Raw genomic sequence first — 27,094 nt, forward strand, 5'->3', positions numbered from 1 at the left:
ACGGGAGAATTAGACATAAAATGAGCCAAAGGTCGGAAAAATTCCTATCAAAGGGGAATTTTTTCTAAAACGTGTAGAATACCGCCCTAAACAACATACTAAAAGTCCCCATCGCTAGGGGTTGTGCTAGCCCCAGGAGGGGGGTGAGACCTCCCCCAATTTCAGTTTTTCGCCATTTTCTCCTCCGCATTGCATTTTAGCGAAAAATGTATGGTTAGATAAAAATCTACGTCAAATTTCCGATCTAATGATGTATCAACTTCCTTTGTAGGTACAAGGGGGGTGGGACTGCAACCATTTAAAGAAGGGGGGTTTTCTAAAAAATGCTTAACGGCTATAGTCACCTAAGAGGGGTGAAATGGTCTCGGAGACCGTTCGGGTTGATATTATCATGGATGGTGGGTACCATTGAGAAACTTCCGCGCGGAAAATTTCAGATCCACAGCCCCTCCCCTTTTTGAGGAACCCCCCTTTTCTGAAATTTCAATAACGCTTTTCTCAGCCCCATATTAACCGATTTTGAAAATTTTTCAGCATGTTATGTATATCCTTAGTAGGTATTCCCACAAAAATTTTCGACCCCCTCCTCTCATATTTTCCCCTCAAAAGGGTGTAAAAACGTGTCTTAGGGAGGGTTGAGGTAAAATGGTAATTTTGGGGAAAATAATGAGGTATTAATGAGTAGGGTGTTGTTTTCTTATGATTCGATACCACTGAGTACGAATATGACGTCAGATTCTTTGCTACACTCATCTAGCTCTCTCCAGAGCACTTAGTCTCTTCAATTTTTACTATTGTTAAAAAGCATAAAAAAATGAAAAAACGCTATTTTGAGGGGTAAATATGAGAGGAGGGGGTCGAAAATTTTTGTGGGAATACCTACTAAGGATATACATAACATGCTGAAAAATTTTCAAAATCGGTTAATATGGGGCTGAGAAAAGCGTTATTGAAATTTCAGAAAAGGGGGGTTCCTCAAAAAGGGGAGGGGCTGTGGATCTGAAATTTTCCGCGCGGAAGTTTCTCAATGGTACCCACCATCCATGATAATATCAACCCGAACGGTCTCGGAGACCATTTCACCCCTCTTAGGTGACTATAGCCGTTATGCATTTTTTAGAAAACCCCCCTTCTTTAAATGGTTGCAGTCCCACCCCCCTTGTACCTACAAAGGAAGTTGATACATCATTAGATCGGAAATTTGACGTAGATTTTTATCTAACCATACATTTTTAGCTAAAATGCAATGCGGAGGAGAAAATGGCAAAAAACTGAAATTGGGGAGGTCTCACCCCCCTCCTGGGGCTAGCACAACCCCTAGCAATGGGGACTTTTAGTATGTTGTTTAGGGCGGTATTCTACACGTTTTAGAAAAAAGTCCCCTTTGATAGGAATTTTTCCGACCTCAATGTCTAGTTCTCCCATGCTAAAAGCAAGACTTTGATTGCAAATAGATTTTTTTCGTGTGATTTGTTTTTAGGAGAATATTACAGCTTGATCTAAACATTAATTCTTAGATTTTAGGTACATGAGTAGATAAAAATGAATACCTAACTAATCGAAATTTTTATTTTGTTTCTGTTTGTTGCAGGTTGGTACCAATTTATAGAGATCAAATAGATTTAGCTGAGACTGAGAGTAAGTAGAGTTCATAGTCACAAAATCAATAATCTCTCTGGAGAAAATTTCTCCTCCATGTGAGGAGCTACAGGGGAAATGAATTTTGAAAAATTGTACTTTGAGTTCGTAGGTCTGGGTTTTAAGTCTCTAGAATTTGAGAGTAGACGGAGGGGAGAGTTGAATGTTTTAAAATTTTTAAAATCAGTTTTCCCTCCATTTTTGAGCATACCTATTGGCTTTCTCTAAATTTGGATTAGAAGTGTATCCCAATATTTTTCAAAACTAAGGAAATTTTCTCAATTTGAGTCTTTGATGACTGATTTAAGGTACCTATTGAAGACTTTCAATGGGTGGAAGAGGACGTTTCTATGCTTCAATATTTTTTCAGCATTTTTAGGATGCTGCATAATTTTTTCTGTACTGAAAAATTCTACAAACCGTAATAAAATATTTAAAAATGAACAAAGCACCCAAATTTTTGTAAAATGGGATATATTTCAAACCCCTTCTACTTCCTCCCAACAAATCATAGGTCACAGTTCTGCGTTCCTTTCGTAAACAGACTTTCCATTTCAATTTTTCAGTCAACAAATTTTTAAATAGGCTGTAGTGAGATCAAAATTATTTTCTGAGGGTCTCTTATTTGGGGGGGGGATTTTGGATCGAAGAAGTCGATAGAAAGTCAAAATATACAAAAATTACCGAATTAGTCATTTTGAAAATTTTCAGGGCACCTTTGCACCCCTCATTTTCTTTTCCTCAGTTCTACGAAGGATCCAAATACCCTAAATAATGACTGAAATAGTTGAAAATCTCTCAATGAGTCAAATACAGCATGTTCAGAAAATCATGATTGATGATTTTTATCAAGAAATTAGATCAATCATTGGTTTTCAAGTTGATTGGGTAAACAGCAGGTACCAACTGCTAATTTAAAACCGATTCGGTGGTTCCCATCCAATTTTACCACACATAAATAAATTTTTACCCATTTTTTTAAAAAGTAAAATTTGATTAAATTAGTATTATTAAATATATTTTTTTTTTACAAAAATAAATGATAAGATTTATTCTAATTGATCTTGAGGTTGCTTGCTGTAGGATATCATTTTCGTAAAATTCAATGCTCAGTTTTCGTTGAACGGAATCCATCTGTTGAAAAGTATTTTCAACGATTTCACATCAGGTTTCTCTGTTCTTTCAGCGAATGCTTTTTCTACAATATTTTCACTTTCATACAGGTTTGATGGTTGGGTACTGGTTTTCCATGCTGAAAAATAAAATAAGAGTTGAAAATTGTTCAAGCAATTGAAAAAAATCTAAAAATATCGAATTATAAAAATGTTGAAGAAGTTGTAGTTTTTGATTAAATTCAACGGAGATCTTCATTTTGAGTTGAAAGTTACTTAGAAAATTTTTTATCTCTGGGAGGTGTCTCTAAAAGGAATATTTGGGATCTCAACGAGGGAGGAATTGGGGCATTTTCTAAAAAAAATGTGATTTTTTTCGCTCCTTCCCCTACCTAACTTGATATGGGAAAAATTGCTGAATTTCAAGAGAAAGAATTTGAGATTCTGCGTCAACCTGTAAGTCAATGACGTCAAAACCCAAGACCATTTTTGAGTTCTTGCTGATTTTTGAGGAATTTCTTTTGGAAAAGTCTCAGAATTATGAATGTATGCAAACATTTTCTGCTGAGGTTGAAATTCAACCCCCTCCCCCTCCTCTCAAAAAAATCGTGTAACTATGGGCTCAATTTTGGCATATTTTTTATGCTCAACAGAAGGTCGTCTGTCTGCCACAAGGTCATTTGTCTTCCTGTCTAGACACTCAAGGTCATTGACCCCTCCGTCTGACTTCTCAAGGTCGCCTGTGTGTCTGTCAAGCCTCTTGAGGTCACTGAACTACCTGGCTAACATTTCAAGGTAGTCTGTCTGCTCTCTCAAGGTCAGTGGCGCGTCTGTCTGGCTTCTCAAGGTCGCCTGTGTGTCTGTTAAGTCTCTTGAGGTCAGTGGTCACCTAGTTAGCATTTCAATGTAGTTAGAGTGCATGCGTGAGCTCTCAAGGTCGTCTGTCTGGCTTATCAAAGTCGTGTACGTCTTCATGGATGACCTCTCAGGATCATTGGCCCGCCTGTTATCACCTTTCAAGGTCGCATGTGTGTCTGTAAAGCCTCTCGAGGTCACTGACCTACCTGTCCAGTGTCTCAAGTTCGTCTGCGTGCCTGTCTGTCTGTCCTCTCAGAGTCAGAGGCACGTTTGTCTGGATTCTCAAGGTCGTCTGTCTCCCACCCGGCCTCTTGAGGTCATTGACTCGTGTGTCTCGCCTCTCAAGGACTTTGATCTTCCTGTCTAGCTTCTCAAAGTCACCTGCCTGTCTGGTAGGCCTCTGAAGGTCATTGACTCATCGATATGAATTCCATGGGTCGCCTGTCTGGCCTCAAAGGTCTCTGACCTATTAGCTGCCCCAGCTTCTCATGGTAGTCTGTTTGCCAGTCTGACCTCTCGAGGCTGTCTGTGTGCTTGTCTAAAATTTCAACTCGAATTGCAATCAATTTTTTTTTTCAAAAAAAAAAAAATGTTTTTTGATTTTGCATTTTTTTAAAAATTGAGACAAAGATGTTTTGTTACTAATTTTAGGTCGCTGAGTCTGATTTCGGTGAGTTTTGTTGGAGAATGGAGATGGATTAATTTTTTTGAAAAAGAAAATCCGTCCAATTTTGAACTTATTTTCTAGACATTGAGGTTATTTTAGAAGGATTCTGACCAATAAATTGATGGAAAATTTTCAACAAATATTTTATAGACTTCAATTTTTTTAGTTTCTTTAATTTCGACATGGAAGCTGGAAAAGGGACATGAGTTTGCTTAGAAAATGTTTTAAATAAATTGAATTTTCATGTTTTTTAATGGGAAGGGGGAGGGGAGGAGCTTTCAACATAATTTTTTTTGACTTTGAGAAAATGAAAAAAAAAATGAGAAATAATTTTCTTATGAAATCCAACAACAAAAACAACAACTTCAGAGAGTGGAAGTTCAAAAAATCGAAACTCGATTATCTCAATTCTGTACTCACTTTTCATCGACGGCCATATCAAAAGTGCCACAGCTGATTCGACTTTCCGCATAATTAAAGCGGCTTGACGATCAGTTATCGGAATATTGGAACCTGTACGAATGACTTTGTAATCTCTTGCCTCCACGTTGGATTCATTTTTCAAGAAATCAATCGAGATGAGAAAAGAATCGATGATGAAGTTGAGCTCTAGTGGTTTCTCCGTACCACATCCCTGGTCCAATATTAAACTACCTCGTATATTTTTCTCCGAGGTGAAATTAACTTCTAATGGTTTGCCTGTTTCGCATCCATAATCCAATACCAGACTACCTCGTACATTTTTCACTTCAAGCGTGTTTATTGTATCGCTTAAGGTTTTATTGATATCGAGCGAGTAGAAATTCCATAATCCTTTGATGATAACGTTGCGTAAATTGAACCAGTAGAAGGGTATGCTCGGGATGAAATAGTAGTGTTGTTGCTGATTTGTTAAAAATTGCGGATGAGTCGAATTTAGATCTTTTTCTGGCTGGCTGAGAAAGGTTTCGTCTAGAGCGTTTTTGTAATTTACGTTGACGTATTTGTAAAACATGCTTTGGACAGCTGTGGTGAATAATTTCTCCAGTTCGGCTTTTCTATCTATTGATATTTGTTCGCAGTACCATGTTTTATGCATCTGAAATCATGCAATGTGCTCAATTATTGTAGGTGTATGAATTTACGTATAGTACCTCAGTAGAGTTATTACTCGATTTATACTCACAAAATTAATGCTCGACCAGCTATACGTGTAATTCAAGGAAACATCATCAGGTTCGTTGAAGTTCTTCGACCGCCTGGTTGCGATTATCGTTAAATTCAGAAAGTATAATACTGGATGGAAACGTGAATAAACTGTGTCTTTGACAGCGCCAACCTCGCTGTGTATATGGTAAAGGATTTTTGGCGAGAATACAGCCTGAAATGAACACACTCGAGTGAATATTCGCTCATTTATTTGTTCAAAACAGAAATCATGGGTTGAAATTTGAAAAATCCAGTCCAAATCTTATGTAGAATTTGTCATCCAAGTTTTTGTCACAAATAATAATATGATTATTGCTCAGGCTGCCAAAAGCTTCTAAATTAATGTTAACTTGTCCTTACCACTTCCCTCGTATTGTCTCGAAATTTGAATTCAACATGAGATCTTTCATAGTCGATGATTCTCTTAGCAGCACTGACATTAACTACCCTGTAGAATAACTTATTGTGGAAAGGTTCCTCTTCGTGAGCTACTTCATACTCAGATGATATACCATCGCAGTTTTCTGTCCGGTTGATGAATTTCTCAGCTTCAGCAGGTTCTGCATTGCAGAATAAGTTGGCAATACAGCTGCTCAGAGATTTGGTGATATCGTACGAGTAGTTTGATTGAGAACTGTCCGCTTGTACTGTACATATTGCTGAAAATTGAGTGAGAATATTAATTTATTATTATGGTTTTCAGAAATAGGTACCTACTAAGTATGACTTGGAATCTGAATGAGATTACCTGCGAATACGAACGTTATCGTCGAAATAACTTCTGCAAAGGAACCCATAATTTCAAAGAACGAAAACGAATTTACTGATTGGTTGCTCGATATCAATGAGCGCGGTTGTTTGAATGGAATTTAGAGTTTAGAGTGTCTGTAATTATGTAATCTCTATTGTAGGTCAATTTGGTTATCAAGTTGAGAATCTGATCATAATTTTAATTAAGTAAGTATATGAAGTATCCCATACGATTGTGCTTGCGAATTCATCATTATGACCATTATTCATTATTTCATTAACGATTTCTTGTGAAATTACTTATTCTGCGAGAACAAATTCTTGGAGGGAGGAGAATCATTTCTTTTTGTGCTCGAAATTAATACCTCGATAAAATTGTTGGCCCAATGGAGGCATAGGAATGGCTTGAAAGTACTGACTTGTTGAGTAGACGGATTAAAATTATGTAATTAATTGTACAGATTAAATCGTTTGGTTTTGAAAAAAATTCACGTTGAAAATTCGTCAAAATACTTGACAGTGTTCTTAAAAATTTCTAAAATTATCAAAAAAATTAAAAAAATTATGCTTGACTAAATTAGGTACTTAAAATGTATATAAAAGAAGCGAAAAATGTGTACTTCATTTTTCAAATTAGGAAAAATTGATACATTTTTATAAAATTATTTTGTATAAGTACTTAATATTCTACAAATAGGATGGTCAGTGATGAAATATCATCGAAATTGTTTGGAAATGCACAGCCAAAAAATGGATAAAACTAGAACTAAAAATGAGTTTTTAAAATCTCTAATTTACGGATTCAGGTGAAGAATCATGAAAATCGATTTTAAAAAATCGAGGTGTAAAATTGGCAAATTTATCGTAAAAATTGGACAAGAAGGTGAAAAAGTTATGGTTAGGTATACTAAATTATTAAAACAAGGCTAAAACATCGTAAATTTTAAAACTCGCAAAAAATATTGGCGAAAAATTGTTTCAAAAAAATCACTAAAAACCAGAAAAATAAAAATAAATATCGTTGCTGAAGATGCTGTCAAATTCAAAATACTTAGGGTCACGGGTGGTTAGTTGTCAAAAAAAAATGTTTTTTGAAGTTTCTGAAGCCATTTATGAATATTTCTTTGCGGTTTTGGGCTCATTTGAAAGCTTGATTCTTTGCGCAAGTTTTCTTTTTTTAAAATTGAATTTTGGTTCATGTGATGAATAGTTAATGGTGGATTTAGTGAGGTACTTTTTTGTGACAACTAACAACCACCCCTGTTGTAAGTTGTCAAACACTCATTCACTATTGATAAAAAAAACTTACAATCCAATTTTCGAAAATTTTCAAAAAGAAAACACGTGAGAAGGACTAAACTTTTAGATAAACCCAAAAACTTGAAAAAATATCCATAAACGACTTAAAAATTGACTGGCCATTCTTTGAATTTTTTTTTGCATAGGTAAATCGATCAATTCAACTTTTTATTTGTTTTATAGAATGAAATGCAGGAAAAAAATAATTCAGTAATGCAATAGATAATTTTCTGAAAATATTTTTCCACTTTGATGCATATTTTGGTAAACTGTCTCATTGACAACTAACAATATTCCCTTTTTTGACAACTAACAACTTCTCGTTTTTCATCTTTGTACCAAAAAATTTTATTCATTTCGAAATTTTTTGTAAATGAACATGTGATTACTGAATTCGTGATAAAATTTCCTTTAAATTGATGTATAATTTATTTACTTTTGACAAATTTTTGATGTTTAAAAACGAAAAGTTCCAATTTAACATGTGTAACTTCGCACCTGTAAAATCACTTTTTTCAAAACTGTATCCCCAAATAAAAAGCTATGTTGCCAATTTTGCATGTTGGAACATCAGTAGGTATAGCATGAAGTTATTATGAAGGTTTCGTGTGGATAGCGTTCATGTATCCTTTTAAAAACGCAATTTGACAACTAACAATTATTGACAACTAACCACCCGTGACCCTACTTAGTTTGAAACAAAAAAAAAACTAATAAAATATGAATAGATAGAGCTTTTGATCTAACATCGATCGTGATCAAAAATCGAATAATCGAACCCCGAAATATCGATTTACTTGCGATTTTCTATCCTCTTGGATCAATCATGTTTGAATTTGAAATGAAATAATTAATTGTAACCTCTAAAATAGACTTTCGATTCAAAAGTCGATTAATCGAATTCCTGAAGTCGATTAATCGAATTCCTGAAGTCGATTAATCGAATTCCAAAAATCGATTCGTTTGCGATTTTCAATCACGTACTCGTAATTGAACGTGTTCAAATGGTAAAATTATTATTTTACCTCGAAAACAGACTTCCGAAAGAAAAATCGAATAATCGAACTCCCTAAAATCGATTTTTTTTTATGATGTTCGGTTCCATAAGATCAATCATAATATTTCAAATAAAAAAGTAAATTTTACCTTCAAAAATGGACTTCGGAATCAACAATCGAATAATCGAATTCCAAAAATCGATACATTTGAGATTTTCGACCTGGTATGATTGAACATGGTTCGGTAGTGGAAAATCAATTTTAAGCTTTTGAACTTCTAGATCAAAAATTGATCTTGATGAAAAATCGATTAATCGAACTTCAGAAATCGATTCTTTTGCGATTTTCGATCACATTTCTGATCGAACATATTGAAAGTAATTATGAATTTATTTTCAAGCTCAAAAATGAACTTCCGGATCAAAAATTGATCTTGATGAAAAATCGATTAATCGAACTTCAGATATCGATTCCTTTGCGATTTTCGATCACATTTCTGATCGAACATAGGTATTCAAAGTAATTATGAATTTATTTTAAAGCTCAAAAATGAACTTCCGCATCAAAAATTGATTGATCTAAACTTTCGATTGAAAATCAATCATGATCAAAAATCCCTTGATTAGATCCCAAAAATCCATAAATTTACGATTTTCCATTGCATGATCGTGCAAATGAAAAAGTGAATTTCAATCTCAAGAGCAGACTTCTAAATCAAAAATCGACCATGCATGGTCGAATACCGATTGATCGAACGCCAAAAATCGATTCATTTAATCAATTAATCGATTATATTCAGAATTATCTACATATCATTTTTTTTGTTTCTTCTTCGACAAAAGTTCGTTTTATTTCTCAAAAAGTAATTTTTCAAAAATCGACTTTTTCAAATCTCTAATTTCAAATTGCATTCTGAGTGATCAATTTTCAATTTTCATTACAAAATTTTGATTTTCGATTTCAATTTCTATCATGGGTGGTTGATTTTCCCATTCTTTTTCGTTCTTATATTTTTTGGTTTGAAAAAAAAAATTAACCAAAATCACAATTTGAATAAAATATCTCTATTTTTGATCGATACATCTTTAATTTTTAATTTAGACTGTAAAAAGTAATCGATTTTTTTCAAAGATGATAGGAAGGTTTGAACTGAAAAAAATTGGATTTGAAACAGTAAAATTACAATGAATGAAATCAAATTGAAAAAAAATTGAATTAGTACAAAAATAAATTTGAATAAATTAAATTGAATTAAATTACCTGAAAATAAATCACATCAGCTTTAATGAAAATAGGGCAGATTATATATTTTAATTTTTTCTCGAAGGGCATTTCCTGCATAAAACGTACTCGAAGATGAAAAATTTATTTTAAGAAATGGACAAAATTTATCAGATAACTTTGGTACCCAAACTTATATGTAGGTACGTAGGCCTATCCACGTACATTTTCACGACCTGGTTTTGTTTGAAATCAACTGCTCAGTGAAATTGGCGAGTGTGTTTCGATGGTAGTCAGACGAGTCAGGCCAAACAACACTGGCAATCCAAGGAACAAAATATTCAACTTTGCCATATAGTCCGATATGAGGATGTTTGGTGTCCAGTGTACAGTTAGCTTCTCCAATCGAGGTAATACCAATTTGTTCGTATGTATTCGGACACCCACTTTCTAGTGGCACCTGCAAAGGGCCTCCGGAGTCACCCTGAGTAACAGGGAAAAAATTCATTAAGATGTTTATAATTTGAACTTGATTGTTATACGGGTAGATTAATAGGCGAAATTTTGGCACCCGTCGAAGAAATTTGTACCTATAATATTTATTAAAAAATAGCTTTCACAGATATAAACTTACCGCGCACGTGTCTCGTTGATTTTCAATTCCTCCAGCACAAATGGTCTGTGTTTTGAGAATTTCTGGATACCATCTGCTTCGTATATACCTGCGACATGATGATTCTAATGCTTTTCCGTTCAATCGCAACTCGGTCATTTTGAGTTGTTTGGACGGTCTTCCAACTACTCGTAGATTTGTTCAGTTGATGTCCAATGAATATGGTATGTGAGAAAGAAAAAACAGCTTTATGTAGTACAATCGCTTCAATTGTGTTAACATGAGAAATTGAGCTACCTACAAACCTTCAGTATGACCCCATCCTGATGCAATGACGTGATCATAATCGCCTTTATATTTCGTGTTTAAACATATTGGTATTACATTTGAGTTAAAACGCACCTTTTTGGATAATTTCAATAGGACAATATCGTTTAAATCGTATTCATCTACAAAACCCGGATGTTTGTGGATGCTTTTAACGTCGTACCATTTACCTGTGCCATCGTCAGTATTGTATAAGCTTCCCAGTTTGATTTTAAGTTCGCTGTTTTCATAAATGTTCAAAAAAAAAACTTTGTAATACCATGGGATTCTTAATCTTAAACATGTGTAGTTCCATAGTTCACTTACTCATGTGTATACACACAATGACCAGCACTCATCACATATCGATCGCTGATTAATGTGCCAGAGCATCGTATTGTGTCCATAGTTCGACTAGGTGTTCTTCTATTGACGATTATAGACGCCTTGAATATAATAACGAAAAAATTATGCAAGTACGCCCTGTGTTTAAAATTGAAATCAAATACGTAGTGGAGGTGGATGGTGGAAATTACCATATGAGGAAGCATCCCTTCAGGAACATTTTCTCCGTTCAGTATTCGATCCTTATGGTAATATTTTTCATAGAATGATTTTCGATGTAGACAGGCGTATTGCACATATTCTTTACATTCTGTAAATTGTAAATATTCAGTGATTAGTTCATTGACAAATGTATTTGACTTACTCTTGGAAACTGGATTTTGAGTAGGTTGCAGTTGCACCAATAAGTACATTTATATGGAAATATATTATGTAGGTGTTTACTTCTTTCAGCTTTCTTTATTTGATGATCTTCCCAATTTTGTCTATTTTTGGCCACGTGGTGTTTCTTGGAGGATGAATTTGCAGCATGAAGGCTACTTGCTGAAAAAAAACTTCTATCAATTTACTTAAGTTAATGAATGGCGACGTTTGAATAGAAATAATGGAAGTATGTACCTATACTTACCTTCTGCAATCCATAAGCTGAGAATCATATATGAGAGTACGATCATCAAATTAGCCATCGCGTATTATACTGATTGTTTTAATTAAAATTCTTACGTACCATGTTTTCTCATCGCATATTGACTAATAAGCTAGGTACATACTTGCATCTAAATATATGTACTTACTGAACACAAAGAAGATTTATGCAATAAAATTTCCAAACATTACATAACTCTTCTTCGGTGTCCGGAATAGTTATTGAAGTGGGGAGAAATGAGCAGCAGTACTTTGAATGGTTGATCTTTATTAAAGGTATTTACATTTTACTCCGTGAGTTGAAAATTGAGGACCTCTTACTCAAAAGAGGGATATTGAAATACGGTGTAGGGAAATTTTTGAAACAACCTGTTCAAAAAATTCATTCAAAGAAGTACCTGAACCTATTTCTTCAAGCAAAGCAGGAGATGAGGAGAGTGATATTAAATTTTTTTTTAAACTTTATTTACATAAACTCGAACTTGAAAAAAAAAATGTCTTCGAGAAAAATGAAAACCCATGTTCTTTATCACAAGGTAGCTCTTAAAGTTATTATTATTTCTTATTAAAGTACATACGTAATCTTGATCAGGGACACCAAAACTTGATCATCCTATTGCAATAAATTGCACTTGCTTCAAGTGATGTGATGTCCATTCCTTCCTGCTCCCATTGAGCCCATTTTTCGAGCCAATCCTGAGCCTTCTGTACAAGTTGACTTATAGGTAGGTACCTACTTTGATTTACTGTAGTTGGTTCAAAAGGCATTTTCAGGGTTCATACTCAGCGTAATAGTTGCAAAACTCTGCCTTTTGCTAAGATTTTTGAAGTCCCACTTTTCGCCAAAAATAGCAAAAATCTCACCTTTTAACAACATTGCCAAGCGGTCTTGTTTTTTGTTAACAAATTGTTGGTTATTATTTTTTTTTTACAAAAAATTTGAAAAAGTACTAAAATCTCGCTCTTTTGCCAAAAACTTTTGCTTTTCAACTACAAAATTGAAAAAATTTCTGCGAAAACGTGTCACTTTTTTGCCAATAATTGCCAAATATTTCTGCTTTTTGCTTGAATTGTCTGTCTTGCATTTTTCCAAGAATTGTCAAAAACTCTTGTTTTATTAAAACATTGTCGATGTACTTCGTTCTGCCTCTTCTGTTTGGCATAATGCTATTTATCATTTTCACAAACAGGGCTGATGATACTTTTAATCCATATGGCACTCTGATGAACTGATGGACTTCTCCATCTACAATGAAAGCACAATATTTTCTACAGGCTTCATGTAGTACCATTTGCCAAAATCCGGCAACAAAATCTAAACAACAATAGATTTTGGCTCATCCATCTGTTGTTATTATTCTATCGAGCAATCCAGCCTCATTATAATCGTTCTCGAGGAGTGGATTTAATTCCATAGGATTTAGGCACAATCTCACCTCGCCATTCTTCTTTATATTGACAACTAATGCGTTGATATAGGGTGAGCTTGAAGGTTCAACGATATTTTTTGCAATCATCACTCTGAGAGCTTCTCTCACACTGGTGGCATCTGCTTGTTCGATGGAGTGTACTTCGGACCATGAAATCTTTTTATATTCTTGGGATCTTTGAATCTCAATTTCATTGGAGGTCCTACCCATTTTCCTGGGTATTTGCTGAATACACAGGCAAATTCTTTAAGTATATCAAACGCTTTTTTGGCCTGTTTCTTCGTAATGCTCTGCTTGTTAACAGCTTGCTCCAAATCTGCTAGCAGTGTTTCCAAAAATATTTCTATTAAAGTTAAAAAAATCATTTAGAAAAAAACCAAGTATCAAATTTTAGAGTAGCAAAAAGAAAGAAAAATAACACATTTTGACTTGATTATAATTGCACGTTAAAAACACATCGACACAACGTTTCGGCACACGGTGCCTTCATCAGGTGTACACTAAGACTAACTAGGTATATCTAATAAGTGAAAATACGTACGACGAAATAGCAAGCAACGAGATAAATTATTGGTATTGTACTAGAGATTTGTACACATCGAAACCAGCAACGTCCGTTTTTTTATTGATGCAGTTTCGATTATTTAAAATGTACAGTACCTCTGTGGTTTTTCTTTTCTGTAGATTAGAACAACCTTTATGAAGAATTTTTACATTTTCGAAATCGAACTTATGATTATACATTACAGAGTGTTCTGATAGTGCAGTAGTAGTCCTACCATTTCTAACATCTAGATTATGCCTATACATTCTGTCTTTAAGGTGTTGCTTTGTTTCTCCAATATACTCAACGTTACAATTCATACATTTTACTTTATAAACTACGTTGCTTTGACTCAAATTAGGAATCCTATTTTTAGTGTTGGAAAAAATACGTTTGAATAGGTTATTGGGATTTTTATATGCGAAAGTAATGGTCGAATCCTCTTCCTGACAAAGTTTTTCAATACGTTTGGAAGTTTTACCAGCATAATTGAGACACTGAAATTTTTTTGGTCCAATATTAGAATTAGAATGATCAGTAGAAGGGTTACTATGGTTATAAAAAAGCTGAATTTGGGATTGTATCATTTTCCAGGGGTAATCATTAGCCAAAGCAACGTCATAGATATGATCGATTTTTTCCTTATGAAAACAAGCATCAGAGAGACCAAGTACCCTATCTATGAGATTTTTCAAAATATTTATTTTTTGCTTTGCTGGTTGGAAAGAATGAAAATTTACTAGCCTACCACTGGCTATTGGTTTTGTATAGTGTTTCGTAAGAAAAGAACCATCACTAGTTATAATTTGCAGATCTAGAAAAGAAATAGTACCATTAACTTCGTTTTCAGTGGTAAATTTTATGCTATCGTGAAGGGAATTGGCAAACTGAAAAAGTTCATCGATTTTTGATTTTTTGACATAAAAAAGGCTATCATCAACATATTTTTTTACAAATTTTATATCATCTTTGAATTTTTCAACTATTTTCTTAAATATGTGGTCCATAATTAGGTCACAGGCAATAGGTGGGAAACTATCACCCATGGCAACGCCATGAGATTGTTTGTATAAGGTATCATTAAATATAAAGTAACCATTAAATAAAATAAATTCTATGAGATCTTTGAATAAGTTGAAGTTATTTTTGAAAAAATTCTGTAGAATAGTCCAATTTCCGGTGATGATTTGATAGATGTACTGTAAGGGTATGGATGTATACATTGAAACCACATCGAAAGACACCAGTTGATAGTCAGGGTCAGGTTTTATTTCTTTGATGATTTTTCTGACTTCTATGGAGTTTTTAACGAAAAATTTTAATTTAGTTTTTATTAAAATTAAATTTAAAAATTATATTTAATTTTATATTATATATTTTAATTAAAATTAAAAAATATTTCTGGACCATCATCGACTTGCAAAACATCACGCTTTTCAAAAAAAAAAATACGAAAGTTGAAAAGACCTATTTTTTTCTAGTCTAATAAAAATTGCTCAAATTTTTGATTTTTGTTGAAAAAAAAATGGTTCAATTCTTTAAAATGTCTGACTTCAAAAAGTTTGGTAAACATATGCGATAAAATATCAACATTATGTTAGACTTTTACTCCAAAAAACAAATATGACCAATTTCTGGCATTTTTATATCATGTCATTTCATTCTCTGATATTTTAATACATATTGTGTCAGACTTTTAAAAATTTTAAAGGAAGTATTTTTAGAGCATTTATCTGATTTACAATATTTAATCTGACTTTTAAGAAAACTGGGAAAAATCGCATTCAATTTCATAAATTAAGCCATGAAAACTTGAAAAAAAATTATAATTTTTGAGATTTTTACTTTCATTAAAGTGGACTTTTAGATACCAAATCCGACTTAAAAGAACTTGAAACAAATTATTCTAAATTTCTGAGAGGCACGACAGGTGAACAGATGACCTTGAGAATCCAGACAGACGGGTCAGTGACTGTTTGCGTCTATTTACGCATTCGTAAAGGTGAGTGTAACGATCATACGATAAAATAGGACTCATCGAATTATACAAAAATCAACAATATATTTACAGTAAAAATTTACAACGAAAATCGAGTTATTAGAGGCGAAAAAGATCGCGTGAAAAAGCAAGTCATTTTGCTATCAGTCGAGTACGTAGATAAACATTCGAACGTCTAACGCTCGAAAAACCAGTGGAAGCTTTCAAAGCTTTGATGCGTCGAGAAAAACGACACAGATAAACAGGTAGGTATAAAATTAATCTACCTACACAATCGAACATAACATAAACTCCCGCCGCTGACAGAAGCGATTGAAGTCAGAAAAACAAAACGATAAAATAAAAGAAAAAAAAATACTTCGAATTACAAAGAATAAACGATAGAAAGACATTCAAATAACAAACATCTTGACAACCAATCATTTAGCGATCGGTAAAGGCACAATTTGCTGGATCGGCACGACTTTCGACAAACGATCTGACGTTCGAACTTCGACTGTTCGAACTAAACCAGCTTCATCGGGAAAAGTCTTGATAATTATCGCTCGAATCCATTGGCACGGTTCCGTATTAGGTTTTCGGAGTAAAATCAAATCTCCGACGTGATAATTAGGCTGTTCGTCTTGCCACTTGGTGCGAGAACGGAGCTGATTGAGATAATCCTGGGACCAAATTCTCCAGAATGCTCGAATACGATTCTGATTTGCAATGTATCGATCAGACAGCTTAATATTTGCTGGAGGCGAAGACGGTTCGGGTAGGTTGACGTTTAAATTTCGACCAACTAAGAAATGGCCTGGAGTGAGTATCTCCTCATCCGGTTCACCAGTATTCGAATAAGCTAACGGTCTGGTGTTCAGAATACCTTCGATTTGAGTGAGCAACGTTCTCAACTCATTTTCGGTGAATTTCTGATTTTCGGATATTTTAGGTATGTAACGCTTAGCACTTTTCACCGCAGACTCCCAGATACCACCGCGATGAGGCGTGTAAGGTGGATTGAATTTCCAAGCAATCGTATTGGATAAAGCGTAGCGCTGGATTTCAGTGTCGTTGAAATTCAAATACCGTTCGCAACCTTTAAAGTTGGTACCGTTATCGGAGTATATAGTCGCTGGAAGGCCTCTTCGAGATACAAAGCACTTCAGCGCGTTGAGAAAATCTTCGGTCAATAAGGAAGGAACGAGTTCGATATGAACCGCCCTTGTCGAGAAACACACAAAGATGCAAGCATAAGCCTTCATATACTTTGTGGTTCGATGATACGAACATTTTAGCAGGAAAGCGCCGGTAAAATCGATTCCTACTACCTGGAAAGGCGGTAGAGGAGTAACGCGTTCGTAAGGCAGATTCGCCATCTGCTGCGGTTTTGATTCAACAAACCGTTCGATACACTGCTTGCAAGATTGAATCACTGATTTGATGGCTCGATTCAAACCACCAACAAACACGTAATTCGTCGATAACGTTGTCATTAGCCACGGACGGCCAGCATGGAAGAATTTCAAATGAAAGTATCGAATGAAAATCTTCGTGAAATGATGATGAGCGGGTAACACGATCGGTAATTTAGCGTTAACAGGTTTTCGCGCATTTTGCAGACGCGTTTTCGATTTCATTATTCCAATTTCGTCAAGAAATGGAGTATGTCGTTTCAACAGGCTTCGCTTCGATAGTTTGCCTGGTTTGGTCTTCAATCGTTCGATATCCTTGGAAAATGCATCATACTGCACGATACGTATGATACATTCGTTCGCTCTGATCATGTCGCTAGCTTCAACTTTCAATGGAACACGTTCTCATTTCAAAATTCGAGATTTCCAATGACGAATAACGGCGATAGCAGCAGCATACATGAACCGGAGTTTTTCATACGATTCACACGATGAGATTAACTTCGAGTGCTTCTTGAGATTGGTTTCAAGGTCAGCAGCGATGAAAGAGGCGATTTTCGTTTTTCTGCGATATGGTTCACAGATTGTTTCATCGATTTCGGTATTATTTGACGAATTATCGAGATTTATAACGAATTCAGGACCAGACAGCCACATACTCGATTGCAATAGCGATTCAGTCGAAATACCACGTGTAGCGAGATCCGCAGGATTTTCACCTGAACGGACGTGGCTCCAATGTTGAATAGGAAACACTTCGGTAATTTTCACCACACGGTTTCGAACAAACGTTTTCCATTCACTAGCAGGTTTCGATAGCCATGCTAGGACAATAGTCGAATCGGTGAACAGTTTACTGCGATGAATATCGACGTTGAGTATTTTGGAAACACGTTGGATTAGTTGCACAAGCAGAACGGCTGCTTGGAGCTCGAGCTGTAGAATATTGAGCTCTTTCTCTGGAGCAACTCTCGTTTTCGAGCACAGCAACTGGAGACGTTTTGCATTGAACGCATATACAGCAGCACAGTATGCCTGCTCGGAGGCATCGCAGAAACCAACTATAGTTTCAGTATTCGAGTCGAAATCTCGAACATATCTCGGTATTACGAACTTCGATAAACGATTCAAATCGGATAAATAAGCGTTAAACAGCGAATCGATTTCAGGAGTCACAGGATCATCCCATGAGATTCCGAGTTTCCACAATCGTTTGAACAACAGCTTGCCTCGAATCGTTACTGGACAAGCTAAGCCGAGTGGATCAAATACTTTCGAAATAGTAGATAGCATTTGACGTTTCGTTACGGTTGACGTAGGAGCAGGAACATCGGTTTTCAGCGCAAAGCTATCGGTAGAAGGACACCAAGCTAAGCCAAGTATCGAAAGCGCTTCGTTATCTCCAAATTGAACGGTCAAATTATGTTCAATCAGAGCAGGATCAATTTTAGCCAGTACTTCGTTCGAATTCGATTGATATTTTCGTAGTTTGAAACCAGCTGATAACAACGTTTCATGCACTGATTGCTGCAATTCGATTAATTCTTCATCGGTGTCGGCTCCATAAAGCCAATCATCCATATAGAAGCCTTTACGTATAGCGATAGAAGTGCGAGGACGAGTTACCTTCACTTCTTCGGCGAGAATATCGAGACATTGAGTTGCCTCATATGCAGCAGGAGCAGTACCGTACGTTATCGTATTCAATTCGTGTCGTTTACCTCGCCAAATTATCGATTGAAATCGGCGATGGGCTTTTAGTATCTCGATACAGCGATACATGTGTTGAATATCAGCAGATATTACTTTGCAGAATATACGGAAACACAGCAAAGTATCGTTGAGCTCAGGTTGAATAGTTGGACCAACCATAAGCACATCGTTGAGCGATTTACCGGAAAACGTAACTTCGTAGTTGTACTCGATGGACGTAACACAGCGTGATGTGGGATGTAATATCTGGACACATCGTCAGAAACAACAGACATATGTTTCAGCGCTTCATATTCTGCCATAAAATCGGTGTACATTCGTTTAGTCGTTTCGTCCAACTTCGATTCCATTCGTTTTAAATATTTCACGGCAATACCAAAGTTGCCAGTGATGACTGATGGATCCTCCTTAAATGGTAGTTGAACTATAAATCTACCATCTGGAGCTCGTTGGTAAGTGCGCATGAAGTGTTTCTGGCATTCTTCATGCTCGGTCGATTTTGGAGCACTATCTGGATAACTGTCGATTTTCCAGAATCGTTCGAGTCGTTGGTCGATATTGTCGATAGTTAAGCCACAATACGGTTGAGAATGTCGAGTATTGCGAGCTGATTCGATCGATGATGAAATTGTCCAACCGAAAACGGTATCACGTAGACAAGCAGATTCGATAAAGATGGTTTTGTTGCGCACGCACAAGTTATACGCTTCAACCCCAAGAATAGCATCGATTGAATTGATATTTACGTTACGATCATAGAAAGCAGTATCAGCGAGATTAAGCCGACGTTCGTTCACCTTTTCTGCAAAATCGCCGATGATATAATTCGTTACAGAATACGGTATTCGATTGTTGATTACAGTAAATCGAGCACAAAATTCGAAATCTTCTACTCGTGATTCGATTGAAAATTCGATAATTTGATTACATTCGGTTTCGCTATCACCAATACCCGCCACTTTACTCGGATAGGGTGCTTTAGTCGTTGATAAATCGTTACGTTTGATGAATTCGTTCGTTATCAAATTCAATTGAGAACAGGAATCGAGCAAAACACGCATAGTACCGCACTTGTTTCCGCTAACAAACTTTACAAGCGCAGACGGCAATAACGCAATCGGTTTTTGAACGGATACGAGCGATGACATCCCGCAAGTCGTTCTTGGAGTGCCATCTTCGTTTAATTCAGGCTTCGGTGGATCCTTCGGGTCGTTCGTTTTATCAAAATGCAGTAGCGTATGATGACGATTGCTACATTTTTTGCAATTCGGCTGTTTACGACATTCGTTGGTACGATGATTCGAATGGAAACAATTTCCACACAGAGATTTCGATTTGATGATTTCGTATCTCTGCTTCGGTGTTTTGTCGCGAAAAACGTTACAATCGATAAGCAAGTGCAACTTGTCACAGCAGGAACAAGCTGGCTTCGGTGGCGATGATTGAGGAGTACCAGAAGGACCACTTCGCGTTTCGTTATTCGATACAGCAGTCAAAGTCGATCGTTTACCAGATGAACTGGGTGGAGTATCGTTTCGTTTCGTCTGTTTGGTCAAATCACTGCTACGTTTAGTGACCGACGCGCGATTCTCGAGAAAAGTTTTCAGAACACTCCAACGTGGAAACTTAGTGTTCGTTGTGAGAGATTTTTCGAAATCTTCGTACGTTACGTTGTCCAATTTTTCGGAGACGATATAACTCAATATCGGACCCCAATTTTCGGTGTCTTCTCCGCAAGCGCGTAACCCCTTCAAAGCGCGATTCACATTGCTAAGAAGCATAGGGATTTCACTCGTTGATTTGATTCGATTTATCGAGAATAATTGATCGAAGTGCCTTCGGGTTATGGATTTGATATCTTTGTAGGTTGAAACTACAAGACACCACGCTTCGTCATAACCTTTATCGGTAACAGGAGTATCTTTCACCAAATCGTGAGCTTCTCCGATCAACGCTAGTTTAAGGTAATATAACTTTTTAACCTTCGATAAAGTTGGTTCCTCATGAACCACGTTCTGGAATATGGCGTAAAATTCCAGGAAATTCTCGATAGCAACACCATCAAATTTTGGTATATCAATTCGAGGTAATTTTACGTTCGGTTCAGGAAAACCACCAGTCATGTTCATTGATGAGTTATTTAACGATTCGCGTGTCTGTTGAGCTTCGAACTCGGAAATATAACTCTTCGATTTAGCGATTACAGGTAAAACAGCTTTGTTGACTTTTTCAAGCTCAGCTAAAATTTTATCTTCCAGAGCGGAGACTTCTTCATCGGTTTTCGGTTTGGCGGCATCCTTGGATACAGATGCAAGATTAAATCCACGACTGGATATTCGTTTATACCATTCGAATTCTTTGGTGAGTTCTTCAAGATTAACTCTCACCTCGCTAACGTTATCGATCGAGTAATTATTTGCAATAAGCTTTTTGAGCGTTTCAATCAGCTTAACTATGCATCTGCCGGAGTAACGAGAACTATGCACGTAGCTAAAAGTACCGTCTTGGTCTTCCATGATAACGAAGATAAGGAACGATAATTCGAACGATGAAAAAGCAGCTGAATATGGTAAAACGTTTCGGTACGATGATGATAAGCGTTTCAATACGATAAACGCTTCGTTGCAGGAATAAAACCCTGGGTTTCGGGTATGGAAGCCCTTCGATACGATGAATTGCGGGTATGGAGGCCCTTCGATTCGTTGATTGAGCTATAAAGGCTCACCAGAACGATGATAAACTGGATTACAATTTGCCGAGCTGTATAACGAGCTCAAACACGACATAACGATAGTATATACGCGAAAATTCGCTAGATAGTTTTAAATTACATACGTACAACGTACTCGATAATTATTCGCACACGCGATTCGATAACGATAATTAGTATTTACACTCGCGTACGATGAGTCCCTGTTTGGGCGCCATCATTGTTTGCGTCTATTTACGCATTCGTAAAGGTGAGTGTAACGATCATACGATAAAATAGGACTCATCGAATTATACAAAAATCAACAATATATTTACAGTAAAAATTTACAACGAAAATCGAGTTATTAGAGGCGAAAAAGATCGCGTGAAAAAGCAAGTCATTTTGCTATCAGTCGAGTACGTAGATAAACATTCGAACGTCTAACGCTCGAAAAACCAGTGGAAGCTTTCAAAGCTTCGATGCGTCGAGAAAAACGACACAGATAAACAGGTAGGTATAAAATTAATCTACCTACACAATCGAACATAACAGTGACCTTATGAGGCCTGACTGACAGACAGACAACCCTGCAGACCTCCTTGGGAAGCAAGAACGGTGGGTCGACAATTTTTGGACGCCAGACATGCGGGCATGTGACTTTAAGAGGCAAAACGGGAAGACAGACAACCTTGAGATGTCAGACAGAAGAGTCAATGACCTTAAGAAGCCAGACAGGCATGCAGACAACTTTGGGACGCTAGAAAGACAGGTCAATGACCTTCATCAGAAGCTAGACCGAAAGAGAGGAGACTTTGAGACACCAGACAGACGAATCAATGGCCTTAAGAGCCCGGACAGCCAGACATATGACCTTGGGAAGCCAGACAGGCGGGTTCAATGACCTATCAGAGGTCCAGGAGGACAGACGACCTTGAAGAGCCAGACAGACAGACAGACAGACAGACAGACAGACAGACAGACAGACAGACAGACAGACGACTTTGAGAAGCCAGACAGACGGGTCATTGACCTTAATAGGGCCGACAGATAGACAGTTGGCCTTGGGGAGCCAGACAGGCAAGTCAATAGCATGAAAACCAGGTCCGGATGATCAGACCAACCCATACCTGATGAGATCAAATTTTGACCGAAGCCGAGCGTCAGACTGCAGAAGATCTCAACCTAGAGCTCAGGCTTGTTCCTGGTCAAGCGAAAGACCTGGTCCGGATGATCATGTCTGATCGAGCATCAGGTCAATTTGTCCAAAAAACATATCTATGATTTGGGTATCTCAGTTAGTAGAGCAATTAGGATCGTACTACTTATGAAAATGATTTAAAACTCTTCTTGGAGGGGAGACTTTACACTCCTTTTTTTTTCGCAAGACACTGCAAAAATTCTCATTTTGTTGCCAAAAATTGTCGATAAGTCTGGCGTTTTATTTAAAAATTCCAAGAACAAGTTCTGTTTTTTTTTTAAAGGAGGTGATTGTTTCTGTATTTAAATGTTTTGTCGCTTTTTTGGTTACAAAACTTACTTTTTTTGAAAAAAATTGAGTACCTTCGAGCCCTAAATTTAGATCTAAGTACTTCGAAACTTCCATCGAACCTAGAGCTGATCTGATTAGAATTGCTTAGGTAGGATGTCCAAGTTCCATTCTCTGGAAAACTTGAAAAATTCTGAAAAGTAATTTACTGCTTTCGAAAAATCAAATAAGAATTTCATAAATTTTCGAATCCTTAAAAAATGTCATTTTACTTTAAGTAAAAAATAATTTTAAAAAATAAATTACAATCAAGCGATAAAAATTTATGAAACTGAATCGAAAATAAACCAAACTCATGATTGAGTATCGTTTGAAATTACACATAATTGTTCGGTGGAATTGGTGGGTGCATCTTCACGGTGTACATAGTTAGACTCGTCATCAGGCCAAACAATACTGGCAATCCAAGGAAGAAAATATTCAACTTTGGCATATATTCCAATGTAAGGCTGTGTGGGGCCAATTGTGCAGTTACCTCCTCCAAACGAAGTGATACCTATTTGTTCGTATGTATTTGGACACCCACTTTCTAGTGGAACTTGCAAGGGACCTCCGGAGTCACCCTGAGTAACAGGAAAAAATTCATTGAAGCATTTTTTTAGATTTAAACTCGATGAATTGGCGAGAAATTTTACTGTCAATATTTTTGAATTACATATACGTGATTTATTAGCTAGAGCATGAAAAAATTTGAGTTATTTGCAGATCTACAGTACCTTACACGTATCTTTTTGCGTGTCAATTCCTCCAGCACAAATAGTCTGTATTTTGTAAATATCTGCGTATTTTTTTGTGCCTTTTATATACTGGTGACATTTTAATTCTAATGCTTCTCCTTTCAATGCCAACTCTGCCATTTTGAGACGTTCGGGTGCCCTTCCATCTAGAGTTTACATTCGTTTGATGTCAAATTATGATTAATTATATTATAATTCGTGATGAAGAAAAAAATCAGCTTTATCTAGTAAGGCCTTACAAGAGGTTTAATTGTGCGTATTATTAGAAATTTAGCTACCTACATATGTACATATTACCTTCAGTAAAACCCCATCCTGAGGCAATGGTACGCTCATAATCGCCTTTATACTTCGTGTTTAAACATATCGGTATTACGTGTGGGTTAAAATGCACCTCTTCGGATAGTTTCAGTAGGGCAATATCGTTCACAAAGTGTTTAGTTATCAACTCCGGGTATCTGTGGATGCTTTCGACGTCGTACCATTTACCAGTGCCGTCGTTGGTTCTGTATATGCTTCCGAGTTTGATTTTAATTTCTCTATGTTAAAAAAAAGCTTGGTAAATTTTTAATTCTTAAACGTAGGTAGTTCACGATCTTACTTACAGATCAAGTGATTCCAAACAATGGCGAACACTCATCACATATCGCTCGCTGATCAATGAACCGGAGCATCGTGTCCAGATTGTGCTTGTTTTGTTTTTGATGATTAATAATGCCTTGACAATAACAATAAAAATTTGATGCAACATCCTGTGTTTGAGAATAATTGTAATAAATACAGATGGTGGAATTTACCATATGAGGAAGCATCCCTTCAGGAACATTTTCTCCATTCAGTATCTGATCCTTATCGTTATATTTTTCGTCGAATGATTTTTGATACAGGCAGCCATATTGTACATATTCTTCGCATTCTGTTAATTGTAAATATTCAACAGTTACCATACCAGTTCATTGAGAAATAATTATTCGTAGAAACTAGATTTTGAGTAAAATCAAGCATACTTGTTTCAGCTTTTCTTATTTGATAATCATCCGAATTTTGTTTCTCTTCGACCACTTGGCGTTTCTTGGAGGATGAATTCGCAGCATAAGGGCTACGGGCTGAAAAAAATAGCTCGAGTTAGATGATTTAATCTATCGCGAAAGTAGGTAGATTAGAAGAGTTCAATTTTCACGTATCTCTGTCTATTACTCATGTTGATGAAATTTTATTCGAAATGTAGAAAATAAGTTAGAATTTGGCACTTACCTTCTGCAATCCATAAGCTGAGAATCGTACATGAAAGTAGAATCATCGAATTAGCCATCGCGTATTAAACTGATTGTTTTATTTAAAATTCTTACGTACCATACTCGTATTTTCTCGTGACGTATTGACTAAGCTACTTGTATCTAAATATACTCGTTGAACACAAAGAAGATTTATGCAATAAAACGTGCAACATTAGGTACATTTTTCTTTGGTATCTGCAATTATAATTGAAGGGGGAGAAATGAGCAGAAATACGTATTCTGAATTTTTGATAAAATTCATTGAAGGCAGTCACTCGTGTAGTTGAATTTATCAATGCTTTTTTTAAAACACCTATTAAACTCAAACTTGAAAAAAAAAATGTGTCTTCAGGAGAAATGAAAACACGTATTTCTTATCTGAAGGGAACTTTTAAAAAAATTTTGAAATTGGGTGTAATGATCTCTAACGGTTCCTCTGTGTGTAGATGTCAAAAATAATGATAATACATAGGTGAGTAGGTGAGTGACTTGAAATTTTGATCAGATGTGCCAAAACTTGATCGTCCTTCATTGTTGGTCTCAGAAGTCCCACGAAAATGAAATCTCAATTAATTGATGATTTGTGATACTTAATTCAAGCCATATTTTTTGTGAAAATATTAACCCCTTGCCTTGCTTGGGCCCTAAAAGTTGGTAGAAATCACACTGTAGACTGAGAATTGATAGAGAAAATTAGTCAAAATTCATGAAAAGCTCTGAAATTCCCTCAAAATATTTGAAGAACGTGCTTTAAACTTTTTTCAAAAACACCAAAACAGCCATTTCAATTTGAAAATTTTGTACTCTTGCTTTACTTGGGAAGAAAATTTTTGAAAATAGTTTTCAAAAAATAAGTTTCGAGTTTTTCAAAAATTCATTTTTTTTATGCTTGTAAACTGATATTTTTCAACAAAAAAATTATGCTTTCGTTTTGGTTGAAGAGCTTCTAAACAACTTTGAATTTTTTCAATTCGTGATATTTTTTCTTGCCCAGAATAAAATGTGAGTGATTTTTTTGGGGTGGAGGGGTGAGGGAAAGAGAAGGAGGGGGTAGAATGAATTCGTGTGATTATTTCAGATTTTTGAAAATTTTGAAGAAGTTCGATTACTATCAAGCTGGCTTTTGAAAACTCGGAAGAAGTTGTTAAAAAGTCAGAAAAATTGAACGAAAATGTTTCCCAAATTTTGAGAACTTGAAAAAAGTTGTGATAAATTTTTGTTTTTGACTTGATGTGAAATTTTTAGAAAATTTGGAAAATAGTACATTACGTGACAGGAGCGGAAAGTTAATCGCGTTACTGTCCAATCCTGTCGCGTATACTATTTTAATTTCATATGAGAGGAAAATTTGTAAACATGTGCGGAAAACCGTTACTTTCCTCCCCAGGGAGGAAAATAACTGTTTTCCGCACACGTTTAGATAGATGCGTTAAAAACGTATTTTCCAACTACATACAAAACTGTCTCGGAAACTACTCATTTTCCGATCATATGAAATTAAAAATGATTAAATTGTTTATGACATTTTGAGTAACCTTGAAGTAGACTTTTAGATCTTACAATCAAGTCCAACTTTAAAGCTGGATTTTGAAAAAGTTGGAAAAAAATGTTGTTCAAATTTCGAGGACGTGAGAAAAATTGCAATACATTTTTGACATTATGTAAAATTTTCAAAAAATCGGAAAAACCATCCAAATGATTTCTGACATTCTGAATAACATTACAGCAGATTTCTATAAATTTCAAGTCCAACTTCCAAAAATCTGAAAAAAACACGAGGTTTTCCGGTCAAATTTTCTAAATTGACTTTTTGGAATTTTGTCAAACATTCAAAAATTTGAAAAAAACCTAGTCGAGTTCCTCTCAATGTGCCAATGACATTTCATCATCAAATTTCAAGCAAAAAACATTATACATGACTTGAAATTTTTTGCAGAGGAAATTCAACACCCATTTTATTTATGTGATGTTTACGAGTTTATTTTCATTTTCATAATTTTAAAGGTCTGGAAAATTTTAAAAATTGGCCTAAAAAAATAGAAAGAATCGAAAAATATGATTTTTTTTTTGAAAGAGTATTGACTTCTTTAAAATTTTTTTTGAAGTTACTGTAATTCTTTTC

The 27,094-nt window shown here is 35.6% G+C and overlaps 5 protein-coding genes across 5 annotated transcripts; all 5 read right to left on the bottom strand.

Moving 5' to 3' along the window:
* Positions 1 to 2,641: 2,641 nt before the first annotated feature.
* LOC135837335 (uncharacterized) lies at positions 2,642 to 6,358 on the bottom strand. The gene is made up of 5 exons (XM_065352570.1): positions 6,212 to 6,358; positions 5,824 to 6,122; positions 5,441 to 5,635; positions 4,696 to 5,353; positions 2,642 to 2,890 (listed from the first exon to the last, which is right to left on the bottom strand). The coding sequence occupies exons 1-5, from the start codon at positions 6,258 to 6,260 to the stop codon at positions 2,748 to 2,750; spliced, it is 1,344 nt and encodes a 447-aa protein (XP_065208642.1). The 5' UTR covers positions 6,261 to 6,358; the 3' UTR covers positions 2,642 to 2,747.
* Positions 6,359 to 9,857: 3,499 nt separating this feature from the next.
* Positions 9,858 to 14,936, bottom strand: LOC135837316 (trypsin-1-like). Its single transcript, XM_065352542.1, has 7 exons — positions 11,624 to 14,936; positions 11,440 to 11,538; positions 11,187 to 11,305; positions 10,978 to 11,096; positions 10,650 to 10,891; positions 10,366 to 10,529; positions 9,858 to 10,215 (listed from the first exon to the last, which is right to left on the bottom strand). Exons 1-7 carry the CDS (start codon positions 11,679 to 11,681, stop codon positions 9,961 to 9,963), a joined length of 1,056 nt encoding a protein of 351 aa, XP_065208614.1. The 5' UTR covers positions 11,682 to 14,936; the 3' UTR covers positions 9,858 to 9,960.
* A 1,096-nt stretch (positions 14,937 to 16,032) lies between these two features.
* Positions 16,033 to 17,379, bottom strand: LOC135834138 (uncharacterized). Its single transcript, XM_065347975.1, has one exon. The coding sequence runs from the start codon at positions 17,377 to 17,379 to the stop codon at positions 16,033 to 16,035; it is 1,347 nt and encodes a 448-aa protein (XP_065204047.1).
* A 33-nt stretch (positions 17,380 to 17,412) lies between these two features.
* On the bottom strand, positions 17,413 to 21,236 carry LOC135834139 (uncharacterized). The gene is made up of 2 exons (XM_065347976.1): positions 19,020 to 21,236; positions 17,413 to 18,966 (listed from the first exon to the last, which is right to left on the bottom strand). Exons 1-2 carry the CDS (start codon positions 21,234 to 21,236, stop codon positions 17,413 to 17,415), a joined length of 3,771 nt encoding a protein of 1,256 aa, XP_065204048.1.
* Positions 21,237 to 23,148: 1,912 nt separating this feature from the next.
* Positions 23,149 to 25,059, bottom strand: LOC135837315 (kallikrein-4-like). The gene is made up of 7 exons (XM_065352541.1): positions 24,950 to 25,059; positions 24,703 to 24,801; positions 24,493 to 24,611; positions 24,301 to 24,413; positions 23,993 to 24,234; positions 23,675 to 23,841; positions 23,149 to 23,521 (listed from the first exon to the last, which is right to left on the bottom strand). Exons 1-7 carry the CDS (start codon positions 25,005 to 25,007, stop codon positions 23,252 to 23,254), a joined length of 1,068 nt encoding a protein of 355 aa, XP_065208613.1. The 5' UTR covers positions 25,008 to 25,059; the 3' UTR covers positions 23,149 to 23,251.
* Between the last annotated feature and the right edge of the window lie 2,035 nt (positions 25,060 to 27,094).

The sequence above is a fragment of the Planococcus citri genome, chromosome 2 (assembly GCF_950023065.1).
Source record: "Planococcus citri chromosome 2, ihPlaCitr1.1, whole genome shotgun sequence".
Taxonomy (NCBI): Eukaryota; Metazoa; Arthropoda; class Insecta; order Hemiptera; family Pseudococcidae; genus Planococcus; species Planococcus citri.

Excerpts from the sequence above, each read along its gene's own strand:
- LOC135837315 (XM_065352541.1), bottom strand. The coding sequence starts at position 25,007 with ATGGCTAATTCGATGATTCTACTTTCATGTACGATTCTCAGCTTATGG. Across the intron at positions 24,612-24,702 it reads AATAAGAAAAGCTGAAACAA|AATGCGAAGAATATGTACAA; the intron begins GTATGCTTGATT and ends TACAATTAACAG. Across the intron at positions 23,522-23,674 it reads CGCAAAAAGATACGTGTAAG|GGTGACTCCGGAGGTCCCTT; the intron begins GTACTGTAGATC and ends CCTGTTACTCAG.
- LOC135837316 (XM_065352542.1), bottom strand. The coding sequence starts at position 11,681 with ATGGCTAATTTGATGATCGTACTCTCATATATGATTCTCAGCTTATGG. Across the intron at positions 11,097-11,186 it reads AAGGGATGCTTCCTCATATG|GCGTCTATAATCGTCAATAG; the intron begins GTAATTTCCACC and ends ATTATATTCAAG. Across the intron at positions 10,530-10,649 it reads AGGATGGGGTCATACTGAAG|TTGGAAGACCGTCCAAACAA; the intron begins GTTTGTAGGTAG and ends ATCTACGAGTAG.
- LOC135834138 (XM_065347975.1), bottom strand. The coding sequence starts at position 17,379 with ATGATCAGAGCGAACGAATGTATCATACGTATCGTGCAGTATGATGCA.
- LOC135834139 (XM_065347976.1), bottom strand. The coding sequence starts at position 21,236 with ATGGAAGACCAAGACGGTACTTTTAGCTACGTGCATAGTTCTCGTTAC. Across the intron at positions 18,967-19,019 it reads GAATGTACACCGATTTTATG|ATATTACATCCCACATCACG; the intron begins GCAGAATATGAA and ends CGATGTGTCCAG.
- LOC135837335 (XM_065352570.1), bottom strand. The coding sequence starts at position 6,260 with ATGGGTTCCTTTGCAGAAGTTATTTCGACGATAACGTTCGTATTCGCA. Across the intron at positions 6,123-6,211 it reads GATAACGTTCGTATTCGCAG|CAATATGTACAGTACAAGCG; the intron begins GTAATCTCATTC and ends CTCAATTTTCAG. Across the intron at positions 5,636-5,823 it reads GAGACAATACGAGGGAAGTG|GCTGTATTCTCGCCAAAAAT; the intron begins GTAAGGACAAGT and ends TGTTCATTTCAG.